This window comes from Nomascus leucogenys, chromosome 4 (genome assembly GCF_006542625.1).
Source record: "Nomascus leucogenys isolate Asia chromosome 4, Asia_NLE_v1, whole genome shotgun sequence".
NCBI lineage: Eukaryota > Metazoa > Chordata > Mammalia > Primates > Hylobatidae > Nomascus > Nomascus leucogenys.
This window is the reverse complement of record NC_044384.1, coordinates 47,091,639-47,109,506: the sequence shown is the minus strand read 5'-3', so window position 1 is coordinate 47,109,506 and position 17,868 is coordinate 47,091,639. Positions and strand designations below refer to the sequence as shown.

The 17,868-nt window shown below is 36.7% G+C and overlaps 1 protein-coding gene across 1 annotated transcript in view; it reads right to left on the bottom strand.

Moving 5' to 3' along the window:
* Nucleotides 1-10,240: 10,240 nt before the first annotated feature.
* The window catches only part of KLHL14 (kelch like family member 14), a 101,909-nt gene continuing 94,281 nt past the window's right edge, over nt 10,241-17,868 (bottom strand). The window contains exons 7-9 of the mRNA XM_003261953.4: nt 17,697-17,855; nt 14,725-14,882; nt 10,241-12,359 (exon numbers count right to left, since the gene is read on the bottom strand). Coding sequence (XP_003262001.1) covers nt 12,219-12,359; nt 14,725-14,882; nt 17,697-17,855 — 458 coding nt within the window. The 3' untranslated portion in view covers nt 10,241-12,218. The remainder of the gene's footprint in view (nt 12,360-14,724; nt 14,883-17,696; nt 17,856-17,868) is intronic.

Genomic DNA, 17,868 nt, shown 5'->3' with positions numbered 1-17,868 from the left:
ATTTCTCCTTCACAGGGGTGAGAGCAGAATGGCATTTTCAAGTTTCTCTCTGTTGCCACTGGTGCCCTTCCTTTTTCCCTAGTAGGCATTTCCCCCAATACATCTATTGCACATCTACAGTTTTCTCAGAGAACCCAAAATAACACATTGGTAATTAATGCTCTCTGTCCTTTGTTTTGAAGACTTAGCTAAAATTCTAACTTGAGGCAATAGAAAAAATCCCATTTAATGTCTTGCTATATATGCTGTAGTTTCAAATTTTGGAACATTTGATTTAATGCCAGATGTTTAAAACGAAAACATTTTTGGGTGGTTGAATGGGGGAGTAAACTTGAATCAATAGAACATTTGAGACAAATTATTTTAGTATAGATTCCTGAGATAATTCTCCAGGTTTTTAGTTCAGTTTACTTGTATAAATGGAAACTCAACTATAAAGGAAATGGCACAATAACAGAAGAGGGTTGATTTGGGACTGAGACCAGCCACTTGGCTCCTGGATTTATCTCTTTCCCTTACTAACTATGGTTGTGAGTGCATCCCTCCATCTCTCTGCATTATGCCTTCTTGATCTGGAAAATATGAAATTATTTCATTATACCCAAGAGGAAAGTATTATTACTCCCATTTTGCAGATGACGAAACTAAGGCTGAGAGAGAAGAATTTAACTTGCCCAAGCTAACCTAGCTAGGACACAATAGGATAAAAATTTGGATAGAAGGGTAGGTGGCTATATGGTGTTTGTTCTTTTTGTCTATTTCAAACTGCATCCAGTAATCCTTAAGGTGTTTCCAATTATTAATTTTATGGATTTATACACTTGGAATTAAAAAATAACACTTTGTCTAAATGCATATTTTACCTGTGCATGGATTTTCTGTTATGAAGGGAACCACCTTATTGGACAATTTTAGTTTATTTTTTATTGGCTGCTTTACTGAGCCTCATCAAATGTATTTGCTTTGCAGAGCTACAGTGGATTAATCCTGAATAAGTAATTTGGAAATGTTTTTATTCATTTCTATGGAAACCATCTATTTGGATTTTCATATATCAAGATCATAGAGATTTGTCCCAGTCCAATTGCAATCTTAGTTACAGCAGTGTTGGCTTACATATTAAAGGCATAGTTTTGCTCTGATGGCCCTTCAGAAATCTGTAATTGATGTGGAACACTGACACTAACAGAATGTGTCCTATGAAGTCCTACGAGTTAGACTTCTGCAGATTAGTGGAAGCTTTCTTGATGGAACAAGCCCTTTGGAATTTATTAACATCATTTTCCTCTCCTATTAACTATTCCCTTCTCACACAATCCATTTGATGTGCCTTTGCTGGCATTTTAAAGAATCAAACCTCAATCTGAGAGTCAAACTGATATCTGAGGTCATATATATCAGAAACATAGTTCTTGACTTTTGTATTAGTCCATTCTTGCATTGCTATATAGAAATATCCGAGACTAGGTGACTTAGAAAGAAAAGAGCATGGTTCTGCAGGCTGTACAGGAAGCATGACTGGGGAGGCATCAGGGAGCTTCTATTCATGGCACCAGGCAAAGCCAGAGCAGGCATCTTCACACGGGTGGAGCAGAGAACCCTCTCTTCTCTCCTGGAAGATAGAATGGGGAGGTACCACACACTTTTAAAGAACAAGATCTTGTGAGAACTCACTATCAGGAGAACAGTAGCAAAGGGATGGTGCTAAACCATTCATGAGAAACCCACCCCCATGATCCAATTACCTCCCACCAGGCGCCTCCTCCAACACTGGGGATTACAATTCGATAAGAGATTTGACCGGGTAAACAGATCCAAACCATATCAACTTTTTACTGTCAAATAGAACTTTTCTTTTGAAATTTTGGGATGAACAATATTTCCTTTATATATTTCTTTTCTGCAGAATGAACCCCTATCTTTTGATTCTCAGAGTATGTCATACTGCCTCCAACATGACTTTACACCCCTGCCCCACCAGCTTTAGGGCTCTTCGTGCCAGGGTCTCCTTTGCTGAGGGGGCTGTTTGTGGAAAGGTAGGTGTTGGGCTCATGCCATTCAGACCTCCTGGAGGGTGTGCACTGTGTTTAAAGAAAGCATACTGTAGGGGATGGCCTCGATATCTAAGACTCATGTTAGAAATTTAAGCTGGCCAGGTGCGATGGCTCACGCTTGTAATCCCAGCACTTTGGGAGGCCGAGGTGGGTGGATCATGAGGTCGGGAGTTTGAGACCAGCCTGGCCAATGTGGTGAAACCCCGTCTCTACTCAAAATACAAAAATTAGCTGAGCATGGTGGTGCACGCCTGTAGTCCCAGCTACTTGGGAGGCTAAGGCAGGAGAATCACTTGAACCCAGGAGGTGGAGGTTGCAGTGAGCCGAGATCATGCCAGTGCACTCCAGCCTGGCTGACAGAGCAAGACTCCATCTCAAAAAAAAAAAAAAAAAAAAAAAAAAAAAAAGAAATTTAAGCCTAAATTTTCCAGATATAAATCCTGGAGAGTTTATAATAAATATTCAAGATTATCTATGTGTCCATCTCTCTCTCTCTCTCATCTATCTTTCTTTTCTGGTTTCTTTCAAGTCAAATAATTATACAAAATTATTTCTTAAAACATTGATTACCTACAACTGATTTATCATCCATAAAACAACATCTAATTTGCCAAAATATTACATTACATCTGTATCAATTCAGTGTCATGAGCTATTTAAAAAGTCAACCCAGATATCCTAGGCTTTTAATGTAGGAGAAAGTCAGGCCATTTTGATGAACTTTGTTTAGTCTTCCTTCATGCTATGCCTGATAGTATTATAATTATATAAGCTTTCATTTGGCCTATCTTTGTATTTAAATGCTGTCTTTTATAAGCATCATTCATTTTTAAAACCAATCTGACAAACTTATTCTTTTACTCAGACTATTTAGTTCCTTTTTCTTTAATGAAATTACTGGTATGTTTGGTTTTACATCTCCCATCTTACTATTTGCTTTCTATTTTGGCTGTATTAATATTATCTTTCCTCTACTTTCTTGATTTTTGAATTAAATATTTACATTATTTCTTTTTCATCCTGCTCATTTATTAATTTTACACTTATTCCTCTTTTAATATTTGTCCTAGAGATCACAACATACATCCTTGACTTATTACAAATTATTACTCTTAACTCTTTCCTAATGTTGCTAGAAACCTAGAACCTTTGAACTTTATTTATCTTTCCCTCCTGCCTTTTGAATAATTCATGTTATACATTTTAGGTGCCTATAAACTTAAAATTTCACAAGAATTCACAGTTTTTATACAATCTATATTTATTTACAGTTATTCACATATTTATCCTTTCCTGTGTTCTTAATTTTCTCCTGTTTTTTTCCATGTTTCCACCTGTGATTATTTTCCTTTGCCTGAAAATCTTCCTTTGGCATTTCTTTTATGCAGACCTACTGACAATGAACTCCCTTAGTTTGTTTGTTTGTTTGTTTGTTTTTGCTTGAAATTGTCTTTATTTTCAGTGATGAGAGAATATTTTTACCAGACACTGAATTCTGGAATGGTTTTTGTTTTCTTGCAGCACTTCAAAAATGTCATTCTAATGTCTCTGGCTTCAATCATTTCTGTCCAGAACTAAGTTGAAAGCCATGTTATTGCTCCTTTTAAAATAATCTGGTATTTTTCTCTAGCTATTTTTAAGTATCTCTTTTTTAGGAATTTTACTGTACTTTCATACAGTACGTTTCAGAAATGTACTATGTGGTTTTCTTTGTCTTTATCCTGCTTGGTGTTTGTTGAGCTTCTTAAATCTGTGAGTCAATATCCTTTAATAGTTTTGGAAAGTTCTTGGCCAATATCTCTGAGACTGCTGGTTTTCTATCATCTCTCTTCTTGCTTTCTTGAACCATAATAATACATATGTTAGACATTTTGAGCATGTCCTAGAAGTCTCTTCCACTTCAGTCTCTATATTTCTTCTATTCTTTGTTCTCTCTGTGCTTCATTTTGGAAACTTTCTGTTAATCTCTCTTCCAGTCTACCAATCCTGTGTCTCATTTGCCATTAATGCCAACCATTGAGTTCTTAATTTAAGATACTGCGTTTTTTAGTTCTAGAGTAACTATTTGATTCTTTTTCAAAAAAAATAGACTAATTCTGTGGTTAGAGTCTTCATCGTTTCATTTATATTTTCTACTTTTTTGTATTTAACATATTGATCATAGTTATTTGTTTGCTGATTCAAACATCTGGATCATCAGTGGGTCTATTTCTCTTCATTGTTTTATTCTGTAGATCATGTCACATGATTTTTTTTCATGAGTAATATTGTTTGACTGAATGCAATGCTTTTGTGTATGAAAGAACTGCAGGCTCCATATGGTTTTATCTTCTATCAGAGAAGGAGTCCCCTTTTCTGTTATGCAGATAGAGTGAGGAAGTTATTATCTTAATTCATTCAGGGATCGAGCTTGGTTAGAACTCATTTCAGTAAGATTCAATCTATACTTGGTTTGTCCCTCTTCCTAGGGTAGGCCCTCCCAGGCTTTTGGCTGAGAATCTGGTGTTTCCTCAGCCCTGCAGTTTGCAGGAGATTCAGATTTTCCCTTTAGAGGAGTTCAGCCTAACATTTATTTATTTATTTGTTTATTTATTTATTTATTTAGAGACAGGATCTCACTCTATTTCCCCGGCTAGAGTGCAGTGGTGCTATCTCGGCACACTGCAACCTGTACTTCCCAGGCTCAAGTGATCCTCCTGCCTCACAGTAGCTGAGAATATGGGCACGCACCACCACGCCCAGGCAATTTTTGTATGTTTTGCAGAGACGGGGTCTTGCCACGTTGCCCAGGCTGGTCTCGAACTCCTGGGCTCAAGCAATCTGCCCGCCTCTGTCAGCGTAACTTTTTATCCTCACAAATCATACCGTTTTAATATTGGCAAATGTCTTTAGGGGGTGAGCAGCCATGCATTTGAAATAGTTTTCTTCACCTTGAAAGTCTTTAATTTCTAAGCACTGTGAGATTGTGGGAGCTATTTTCTGCCTTTTGGAAGTTTTTGGCCTAGCTTTTTATCTTCCTGGGCAATACCAGAACTCCAAAATTCCCTTCAAGGAAAACTGGCTATGTGTTTAAGGCTTCTCAAGTTTTCATTTTTGTCAGTCCAGTTTTGTGTGGCAGCTAACACTTTTGCTGGTTTCTCTTTCCAGTAGCATAGCCTCTTTCTGAGCCAAGGTTGATCAACTTTTGGTCAGAACTGGAAAACGTTCCTAGAGAAAAAAATTAGTGGACATAATCAGCTCATCTAGGAACTCTGCTCTCCTCTGGAATTTTAATTAATCTAGTCCTAATTGCTTTCATAGATCTCTCATGCCTTTAACAATATTAAACAAAATACCATTCATCTTTTGCTAGTTGTCTTGTCACAGTGGAAGTCTTGGCCTGCTCTGAACTACTTTATTCTATCTGGACATGAAAGTTCTTGCCCTCACACTTCATTATTCCAACCATCATCCAATACACTAATCTGGAAATGATTATACTACTATTTTTGATCTAGCACTTTTCCATGTGAAAATGGCTTAGTAATTATTTACTGTATTTTCAAGGGCTACCTTACAAACATTAATTGAAAAAATGTCTCTTATTTTCTACCCATTCTTCATGACTGACTTTGTATACAGGCTTTGCCTCAGTCTCCTTTGAGTCCCCTAGTTGGACATAAACTTCTTTCTGGAACTCCCACAACACCTTATTTGTATGATTTTATTGCACATATACCTTACATTATGGTTACTTATGTATATTAAGAGCTTCATCCACACTGGGAGGAATCAATAAATAAAAGACTGACTATAATACTGGGGATACATTTTGCGGATACCAAGAGAGTTATTACATACTAATCCTCATTGTTTGTGAAGAGACCACCTAGGAAGCAATATTTGTGAAAGTTTCCTGAGCTGGAGGCAAGAATCACACCAGTACTATCCATTTGCTTTTTGGAAAAAAGATTTTCATAATAGTAGGGTTAAAATTCTGGTTTTTCACAGCCATTAAATAAGGGAAACATGGTTAATATGACAAAGGCAAGTAGTGGTCACATACTTACAGACCCTTGTATCAAAGGCTATTGTAGGGCTTATTATATTGGTAGCAGTTAGGATCCAGAACATCCATGTACAATTTACATTTTCAAGATTATGCACATAAAATTTCTGAGTCAGAAATGATTCTGCTACTCCAGGAATTCTGATACCCCTAAAATCAACCACCATTTAAGCAACTGAGCACTGCTGTGAGCAAACACGGTGGGGAAACACAACATTCAAACATTGCCTCTTGTACACCAAGGGGCTTAGTTAAAACAAGGCATAAGTATTACACATAAAATACCACCAATATTAGAAAATATGTGACAGAAGCTACGTGAATAATGCAGCTAGTAAATATTCTAAAGATGTAGAGGAAATGATGACTGTTCTAGGGGTGGTCTAGCTAGAGATCAGGATTATATCTTCTCATGGGACCTCATATAGCCTCATGTAACTTATGTTGCCTCAAGGGACTTTGGCTTTAAAATTCCTTTTCTTTTCTTTTTTCTTTCTTTCCTGTGGGTTGGATAAATATGACCAATTGTGTTGGAAGAGAAAAGAATAAACTTAATATGGCTTTCCATCCCAGCTGGCTTTAATAGTCTCAATTGCTTTTAAGAAAAACTTGTAAGACAAGTAAAGAACTTCCTGCCAAACTGTATGAATGCCATCTGGCCTGGTGTGGAAGCTTGGTGGTCTAAGTCCATTCATTAAAAAAGTACAATTTACCACAGCTATTCTGGAAGAGCCTGCAGGTGGAAGGAGCTGCAGTGTTTCTCATCAGAAATGTTAAATGAAAAAAAGGATCAGAGATGAACCAAATAAGCAATGTCCCTGAAGAACCGAAACAGATTTCAAAGTGTTATGTGAAATAATAATAGTAGTTGGGTAGAACATGAACTGTAGAGTGAAACTGGTGAAAGGGAATTAGAAAAAAAACAGACATAACAGTTGTTTCTTCCAGTTTTTAGATTGCCTTTCATAGACAAAGACTTTTTCCTGTAGATGTATCTGTGGTATTAGTTGGGTAGGGCGCTTTAGTTTTGATTCTGGGTATGTGCAGTAGGGTAGTTGTTGTATAATTTCTTTGGCTGACAGCAGTATCAATGGTGTCTGTGATTTCCTCAGTGGCTTAGGCTGAAGTTGTTAGTGGAGGCTATGGTGAGACTTTGCTTAGGAGGCCAGGTGGGCCAGGCCTTGGGCCCCTGTAATGGCAGTGGTGAGTTAAGCATGCCTGTCCTTGGGTCCCCCTGGTGGTGTACATGGGCACTGGTATTAGTGGGTGTAGGAAGACTGATTCTTGGGCCTCCAGGCTACCTGATGGCAGTGACAGCAGTGGGCTGGGTGGCTGGGCAGGCCTCAGGTTGCTGGGCAGTGTGTATGGCATGCATGATGGCAGTAGCAGTAGTAAGATAACCTCATGCTCTTAGATGGCATGAGCTGGTGTCAATGGTGGCTGCTATGGCTGGGTGAGGCAGTCCCCAGGCCCCTGGTGACATGTGTGGGTGGTACCAGTGGTGGTGGTGGCAGCAGGCTGAGTGGGCCTGTTCTCAGGCCTCCAAAAAGAGTGCACAGACATCAGTGGTGGGAGATGAGGTGGGGTGATTCTCAGGTTTTGATGGTATGCTTGGGTGCTGGTGGCAGGTTTTGTGGGACTGTTATTATGGTGCACATGTACACCTGAGGTGACTGATGGATCAAGTGTTCCAGATTTGAGCAATGTGATTGGAAGCAAAGAGCCTGCTATCTCCCTGCAACCAAATGTTCACCTTTCCCCAGCCTACCCCTACAGGCCATTGTGTTGTATATAAGGGATTTGGAAGGCCACAGAATAAGAGTCAGCATAATAAGTAAAGAAGGGAAAGGGAGGTTACAATCACTTTATTACTTTATCTGAAGTGATATAATTCTTCTGTGCTTGAGGAGTAGACAGTCCCACGCATTAATTTACTTCATTGTCTTGTCTTTAGCATCATTAGTGAGCTAAAATACACTAAAATAATACTACTACTGCTAACGTTAAGAATTAACATTTACTGGGTCCTTAATATATGCTAGGCAACAACCTAGAATAGAATAGAATAAGCCACTCAAGCTTCAATTTATAGGAAAATTTTTCTTATTCTAAACTTTTGTGTTGCATTCTTGAAGCACATTTTTACTATGCATATCTAAAAATGCACTTTTTGTTATTGCACCAAGCCTATAGAGTCAACAAATGTAGAATACCTTTGCTATGGCCTGAATGTTTGTCCCCTCCAAAACTCATATTCAAATTTAATTGCCATTCTAACAATGTTAAGAGGTGAGGTCTTTCAGAGGTGTTTAGGTCACAGGGGCTCACCTTCATGGGTGGAATTGGTGCCACATTGGGCCTCTCTTGTCTCTCTCACTTTCTTGGTTTCCACCATGGGATGACACAGTAAGAAGGCCCTGGCCAGATGGCAGAAACTTGGTATTAGACTTTTCAGCCTTCAGAATTGTGAACCAGTAAATTATGCTCATTATAAATTACCCACTTCCAGGTATTCTGTTCTACCAGCACAAAATGGACTAAGATAACCTCCATAAAGACACCCCACCCTATATTTGGTGTATATTTATTCTACAATTCAGAGCAGCACTATATAGCTACAGCGACACAAAGCAAATATACTATGCATTTGAATATTTTATTCCTACATTGACCCTTCTGCTGCTTCTTATTGGCATAATATTTTCCACCAAAGTTTTGATATCCTCAAGGTTAGGTGCTTCTAGAAAGTCAGGCATGATCAGTCATGATCAGTCCTTTCTGTGAGAACTCAGTCTATCAAGGTACTCATCAATGTGTATTAGTTGGCTTTGGTGTGCTTTACTACTCGTTTTAGCTTATTTATTTGTTTTTTAAAACTATTTTGACCTAAAGAATTAAGTTTAATCAGAAGTCTGGCATTTATAATGATGCCGTTTGGGATATATTCAATGAATACTTGATACTTACCATGTTGATAATGATGATAGTTTGTTAAGTGATGTAAGTGTCAAGCAGCTGGGAAAATATGACTTTGGCTGAATAGGGTAGAACAAATGCAGACACTAATTTCAAGCTCACAGACACAGCTTAATTAATTTTAAAAATCTGGTCTGTAAATGCATTCTTCCAGTTTTAGTCAGTTTTAAGATGTATTCTTAGAAAAAATATCTTTTGCCCCCTCAGTATATTTCCACTTTACCCCAAATTCCTTCAAGTATTAACTAAATATAAAACATGAAAGTACAATCTAGCAAGGGACATCAGGTAGGTGGTTTATTGGGATTAGGAAAAAGATAAGCATGCCTTCTTAACATCTCATGATATTTAATCAGCACTGGAGCCTTGGGTATTTCAGGGGATTTGGAGAAGCCCTTCAGCAACTAGCCATTGGCTCAGGAGAAGGGTCTTCTTTCAGTGTGCTACTCTACTATGTGGAGGAGAAGACCAAGTGGAAGGAGAAAGAAACTCCATTACTCTTTCTTGTGGAATACTAGGGAGAATCAAAAGATCCTTTAATTCTGAGTTTAATTATCACTAATGATAGATTTGGCTGGGAAGCATTAAAGTAAATTCCCCCCAGCTTACGGGCTTCTGAACCTAGTTCCTGATCTTACACAGCTCTTTGCCTGGAAGGCTGCCCAACTACCACCCTTAACTACAAGCCTTAGTTCCTCCTATGTCTCCCATAGTCCCTCTAATTGCCCTGTACAACTACTTCATCAGATCTTCAAAAGAGAATAAAATTAAATACTATATATTTGATAATTGATTTAATTAAATGTGTGATTCACTTATTCTTTAAAAAGGGTGCAGGTATTTTTAACACATATGGTGCTTCTAATAATGTGTATAAATATTTAGTTATTTGATCTCAGATAAGTTATGTCTTATTATAACACTCTTGTAGTGAAAACATCAGATTCCACTCATGATTTTTAACTCACAACATTTTCCAGAAGTATTCCATAATTTTAGCACTGTCCATACTGTATACATTTACATATTGTGAGAAAGCCAAATACACTTGTAAATCATAGCTTCAGAACGAAAATATTTAGGCATTTACATATCACAAACCTTCAAACAGTTTAATGTAGAGATTTATACATATGCTACGTAAGTAGGATATGAGAGACAGTTGAATTAGTACATAAAGTTTTTATTTAAAGTTTTCCCCTTCCAAGCAAGCTTCATTTACACATTCTAATACTGTACAAAATTTACATTCTCTGTGACTTATTTATTCACTTTTCACTTTCTAGTAACTTATGTCTTTCTGAAATACAGAAAGCTTTACTTATAGTTCTCATAAATGCTTTTATTTATTTTGGCGAGAAATAAAAAATAAAATGCAGAACAAGTCTAAGGAAAGCAAATGTTCTTGTACAAACTGTGACTTTTGGAAGAAACAGTGACAGTTGACAACAAAAGGTTCTGAAGCAGACCTCATTCTATTCATGATGTCAGCTGAGATTTTCCCACAGAGTACTGTAACTTTTCTTTCTATATACTCACATGTTTTCAAGGAAAAAGAAATGAAAGTTGATTGCACTGGATATACATATATTTATATATATATTTTTACAACGGATCCTTTGGATCTGAACATACAAATAAATACAAAAACAACGAAGATTGCACTTTACTGTAGAAATGGCATTGGATTCTAGTATACCCATTTATCTTGACGTGCTCTGCCATGAAAGCTTATCACCAAGGCATTTTTCATCTGTGGGATTTCCCTAATTACTGTTTTGAATGACACATTTGTTGAAGGATTCAACACCATCTCTGGATGGTTAAAAAATATTTTAGGCTTTTATTTACTCCTAAAGTTGTTCAAGCTCTGAAGCGCTTGAAAATCGAATGTGCATTCCTGTCAGTTTTGTCCTTTTGGTTGGCCACACTGAGACTATCTCATGCTATCCTGACCTTCTGCTCCTGAATTCCTCATGCTCCTCAAGACAACTAGCAATTGCTCGCTTAACTGAGTTCAGGCATCTCTGGTGATAACAAACAAAATATGATGAATTGGGGGAATAACGATCCTAAGTCAAGTGTCTAGAGCCACCCGAAGGTGAGGAAGAGAAGTATTTTGTCAGGTGCTATAATTGGCTCCTGTGGCTCTTGTAAGTTCTGTGTTTTAGAAACAGAAAGATAACTGGAATTCTACTAAATGGAAATTATTCTTTCTTTTCATCTCTGAATTCCTGAAAACAAGCTCCCATTTTTTTATTATGGATTAAATTTGGGTCAGACATATCATCTAACAGAATCTCTAAAATAGTATTGACTGAATTTGTCAATCCTGTCTTTTGAAGTAAATAACATGTGTGTTCACTACTTATATACCACAAAATATGAAAAAGCACAAACCTCCATGAACTGAATAGGACATAATGTATTTTGTTTTAATCTTTCAGATAAAATTTAGGACGCAGAAATGATGACTCTGTCTAGCCTAGAACCTATAGGGTAGAAAGCGTTTATTACAAGAGCCAACATCTTTCTCTTCTGATCCCATGAGGTGCTGTAAGGGCAGAAGGTGTATGAAATGAAGTTGTATAGAAACGAAAATGCCTCTCTTTAATCTTATATGATTTTCAGTAACAGTGTTGCCAATGGAGTCTGTGAAGTAGCCAAAGGTTAAGAATACAGAATCAAGTGGCAATTTCTGTAATGCAGTGTATTTTGGTGGCTCAAATTTGGAATCATTCTTGAACACAATATCCCCGAAATGTCAACATAGATCACATGCAGGTAGACTACAATGCACAATACTGATCTCAGGTCTCTCTGGGGCCAGTCTTCTGTATTTTATCTTTCTCCTTTTGCAAGTTAAGATTCACACGAAGAGTTTTTGTAAAGCTGGGATAAGATAAAACCAGTCTGAAATGGAAGAGTCTGTCACCACAGGAAGTTTGGTGTGATCTGAGTTATAGACACAGCATCTGTTCAAGAACAGGTCTCTTCCTTTGTAGTTACTTATAAATCATCAGAAACCAAGGGTGGGTTTTGGCAGTTGTACCATTAGAATGCATTGTTCCTATTATAATAGTGATGTCACCTGCCATTGCTTCCTAGAATGTGATACTGTTCATTCCAGTTTCCTGGTGTTATTTGTTGTATGGTACACAAGAGGGCAGAATAACTGTCACACAGGCAGGGCCTGCCAACGGTTCTGCTACATCTCCTTCGAGTTCTGTCCAGGTTCCTTTCTCTGGACAATAGCATATTGTAGATGACTTGTAGGCTCCCTGTAATGACAGAGGAGGGAGCATTTAGAGAAGGAAGCTAGAGAAGTGCAATGGCAAAGTTACTGATCACATTTATTAATATATTGAAAAGAAAATATCTGTTCTCCATTCTTGCTAAATAATTCCAAATGAAAACAATGGATTTTAAACTGTTCTATTCCAAAGGAAAAGCTAAGATTGACAAAATTTCAAAAAAAATTTTTTTGTGTGTGTGACTAATAATAAAAGTTAAATAAATACCTAGAGGATCCTAGATGCTCAACAAATCCTACATTGGCTGGGCCCAGTGGCTCACGCCTATAATCACAGAGCTTTGGCAACCAGGGCGAGAGGATCACTTGAGCCCAGGGGTTTGAGACCAGCCTGGGCAACATAGCAAGACCTCATCTTTACACACACACTAAAAAAGATAAAAACAAATTGGGCATGATAGTGCACATCTGTAGTCCCAGCTGCTTGGGAGGCTGGGACAGGAGGATTGTGGTTATAATGAGCTCTGATCATGCCACTGTACTCCAGCCTAGACAACAGAGTAAGATCCTGGCTTAAATAAATAAATACATACATAAAAATAATATACTAAAAATAGAAGGTATCCAGCTGGTTTTAGTTAAAAAAAAAAAGAACAAATTTACCTTAAACATTCAAATAGTTACGACAATTTTATTTCAGATTGTTGTCTCACTTCTCTATTTTTATTTTGCTACTGTGAAGAATCAGAGCTAGGATTGAAACCAGTTCAAAGTAAACTGGAAATGAAAGTTTGTCAACTTTCTCATATATTTATTTATTTATTTTCAAGAGGCCACATGAGAAATAAAATGTCCTTAATCTTGTTTTCTTTGTCAACTTTAGAGGCTAGTGCTTGTGTAACATTTTCCTCCCCAAACCAAGGCAGCTTTGTGTTTATCAGAGGAAACAAACAAAAGAGCCAACCAACCTAATACTTATTTTTCTGAAAATGCCCCAATGTCTGCTTCCAAACAAATATATTCTTGCAGCTAACAATTTGTACAAGCAAACAAGTGCACATACGAATATCTAGTTATGTATGTCAACACATATTTGCCTACATATAACTAATAATGTTTTAAAGCTCCCCAAAACGTTATGTCACAATCTTGTTAGAGGCAAAAGAAATAAAATCAAATAATATTATTAAAACCACCAAAATAATCTTATAAAACTAACACAGGTAATCAGGAAAATATCCAAATGTTCATCATTTTAAAAGTGAATATGTAATCTGCTAGACCCGATGTGTCTCCTGATGTACTGTAATTTGAACTACAAAGCCACCTTCTCAGGTGTTCTTGCTAAAAAAAAAAAAAGTTAACAAAAGAAATAAAAAAAGGAAAACGAAAGAAGCTGAATTTAATTATGCCCTTATCTCTAACTTCCAGTCTCTAGAAAATATGCAGACGGAGGACTATTTCAAATGACTCCACAAGGAAGTCATTAGCCAATTTCAGAATGTAGGGTATTCTGTATAACTGACCCTCTTTTGTCAAGAAGTCAATGGCATGAAACAAAAAGAGTCAGGGTAATGTTTTAGATTGCAAGAGATATATGAGACATAATGATGAAATATAAGAAAGACTTGTTGGATCCTGATTTGGATATGTCAATTTGAAAAATACATCTTTTTTTAAAGTCAATGGCAAATATTTGAATATAAAAATGAATATAAAGGAATTATTGTTAATTTTTTGGAGAGTGAGTGTATTTACGTAAGTTAACGATTTTTAAAAGGTAAATACTGAAGCATTTAGGGTGAAATGATATGACATCTGGGATCTACTTCATATTGCCTGAGCCAAAGATTTTAAAAGAGGGGATAGATGAAGTGTGGCAAGATGCTGATGGATGTTGAAGCTGAATGATGGGTTAATGGGCCCATTCTAATCTCGATTTTTGTGTATGTTTAGAAAATTTCACGATAAAGAGGGAAAATAAGGGGAAAAATCAATGGCAAATCACACATCCTAAATAGATTTCATGAATATTGGAGAATGAATTTCCATTTTTCATGCCTTACCGGTCAGAAACCTTTCAGACTCTCTTATTGAACTGCAGAACATTTGTAAAATCACCTCAGTTTGACTTTTAGTTGGGGAGACAGAATCACAAGATCGCAGAGACAGTAGAGAAAGGAGACCTACCACACCTTGTGATGCTGTTGATCAGCTAGCAAGCCAGTTCAACAGCCACCAGGCTGATCCTATTTTACTACCTAAAGCAACTGCTTGCATGTAAGTATGATACTCTAAAAAGGTACATGTGTGGAGGATAACACATTTGGAAGGATACAGAAAACGTAAGCACAAACGAAATAAAGGAGGATGCAGTAAATGTGGACACATACCATACTCCAGCTGTAGCCTCCCACAAGGTAAATGCTGTCATCAAGCACTGCACAGCCAGGACCACTTCGACCCTCCAAAATGGGAGTTTGGAGTATATTCCACTGGTCACCTTTTGGGTCATAGCATTCCACAAGCATTACATCAAGGTGGGAGAAACCTAAGTGACAGAACAAAGTGGAACAACAAAATAATAAAATCTCCAAGTCCCAATTTAAGGCTAGGCCTTCTTTTAAAAACAGGTCTCAAGCCAAAATAGATAATTATGTTTTTGAAGACACAAATGCATAAATTCACTGAGATTGGGAGAAATGTCAGAAAGACCTAGAAAACCCCAAAGAAACTTTAGTTGTTTTAGATTACTTCAAAGGAAGAATGCCTGAGCAGATGTCATTAGTAAAGGTTGATTATATGTGGATAGATCTTATTAAAATGGTTTATTAAAACCTTATTTAAAAATGTTTAAAATAATAGTTTAAGCAAGCATTGTACAGGGCACTTACAATATGCTAATTTTCTTTTCTAAGGGCTTGATTTAAATGAACTCATTCAATCCCTTCCATCACTCTATGAGATAGTCCCTGTCCTTACTTTCATTTTATAGATACGGGAACTGAGGGACAGAGAAAGCAATTACTCGAGTAAGTCACAAGTCAGTAAGTAGATAGGTTGAGATTTGAATCCAGGAGAGGCTTCAGAACTCAGACTCTTGCAGACTAAATTGTATGCTTTTTCTCAAATGAATATTTAACTCTCTCAGAATGTTTTAATAGATTGAAAATATGTTGTTCAGCATCTTTTACCTTTTTCACAATTTGACTATGTTTATAAACAACTCTGATGATGTAAATGGTTTCTAATATTTACCAAGAATCAAGCTTTAGAGTAGGAGGCTGAGTACCTTTCACTGAAGAGCTTCTCCCACAGTTTCTGATAGGGTTCTTGGTGTCTGGGGCAGTACCTAGGTCACTGAGAACAACTTAAGTTCCTGGACTCTACTGGAGCCCTGCCTTTAATTTAGAGGGTGAGAAACACCCCGTGGGAGCTTCATGCTCACCAAGCAGATCAAACCCTTAATGTTTTCATTTTTTTTTCCTGTAGTTAAATGCAGGCTATGGATATTTGCTAGCTGACAATCTCAGTGTGTATTCTAAAGTAACCAACATACTGGATTCTTTAAAATAATTGAGAAGATGAATAAAAAAGTGGAGAAATTTTTGTTCTTGAAGAAGTAGACAGGTTATTTCGGTTACTAACTTCCTTCAGAAAATAAATCACATAGATGGTGGAACAATAGAACAATATACTCACTGCAACTCCAGAGTATATTCCTTTCCTTTACCATTAAGATTATTGATGATAATTTTTGAAGCATATACACTTAGAATGGGCACTTGGGCAAATTCCAGGTTCTGACCTTAGAGGCATCATTTGAAGATATATATGCCTTCTCTGTGACAATGGAACTGTAATCCTCACAGAAACCATCAAGGCAAGGATAATTATCCTTCCTTTACAGACATGAGGTTAAGTGTCTTGAGTGAGACTACACAACTAGAAAGTGCATAACTAGAATCAAACCTAGGCATAGATACAATGTCTATATCCTCTCCTCACCATGATGCCTCCTTGAGCTAACCCAGTTTTGATGTGTGTGCACTATTTCTCATTTAGATTGTCATTACCTGAGTCTTTCTGTCCAAACCTAACCTTAAATGTTAGAAGATCCTAGAGCATTTAGACAACATCTTGTGCAAAAGAAATGAAATCACATTTTAACATAGAAGGATACAAAGTTAATACAAAACATGTCGACGTAAAGGAATGGTGTGTGGCTTGAAATGAAAGAGCACCATTGAAAGAGATAAAGAATAAAAAGGGAAGAGTCACAGTAGTAAAGAAAATCCATTCTCATTGGGGAGAGCACTTAAGCTGAGCAGCAGACATGCACTAGGCTATTGGCATTTCTGAACGTGAACTTGACGAATGAACATGAACTTGGAAGTATCTACATAAAAATTACACCTGTTCAGGCTTTATTACATCTACAGGTAAATATGTATTAGGAAAATGGAAAAAACATCTAGGTCTAAACCATTTAAAAAGATGTATATACTATTAAAAAATAAACGCACACATGTGCGTTATCTACCATACTTAGATAGCCTGTTTCCCATTTAGCTCAATTTCAGGGATCATGGACTAGGAGAGCTGAAAGAGATTTTAGAGATCATAGAGCAGTTTCTTCATCTTCAGATGAGGAAGCTGAGGCCCAAAGCAGTTCAATAATGTTCTCGATATCATAGGTCTCTCTGTTTTCCTATCACATTCAGTGTTACATGCATGCACATGTTATATATGTGCACATACACTACAAAAAGTTGCAGTCATATACATATCTAGGGAAGGAAAGGTGCCAAAACATGTCTCTAAAAATGCTATGCTTTTTTATTGAAAAAAGCAACAGAATTTGATAATCATAAGTAACTTGCTATTGAATTCTTAAAAAATTCTAAATTTAGACACAAAAATCTGGTAAATACTACCTTTAAAGAAATCACATATTAGCTTTGTGCACTTATGACTAAAGTTCTTTATGATTACTGCAGAAAACAATTTTCTGGAAAAAATTCATTACTACAACTTTGGTGATAAGAAATAATTTATTTCAGTGAATTCATTGTTACGACAAATTGTATTCTTCAGTTATTAATGCTCCTGTTTCTTATTTTCTGTAGACATCATTATTCATTTCTTTTGTGTGTATGGTAACTTAAAAATAATCCTATCTGCAGAAAAGCCAAAATAAATGCTTGCTCAAGGGTACTGCCAATTTACATAGAGTAGATTTTATTAGGTCAACATGTTTTTTACTTGGTTAACTACAATTATCTAAGGAGAAACCCCCTTAGCAAGAAATATGTGGTGCAAATGTTTTTGTGACTAAAAAACAAAACAACAACAACAAAAAGACCTTTCAAATGGTTTCCTCCAATTGCATACAAGCGATCATTCATTACAGCCAAAGTGTGAATTGCGCGTTTTGTGTTCATATCTTGTTTTCGAGCCCAGACATCCATTACTGGGTCATAGCAATATAGCCATGGGACATATTCTCCATTGTGTACACCCCCTGTGAAATAAAC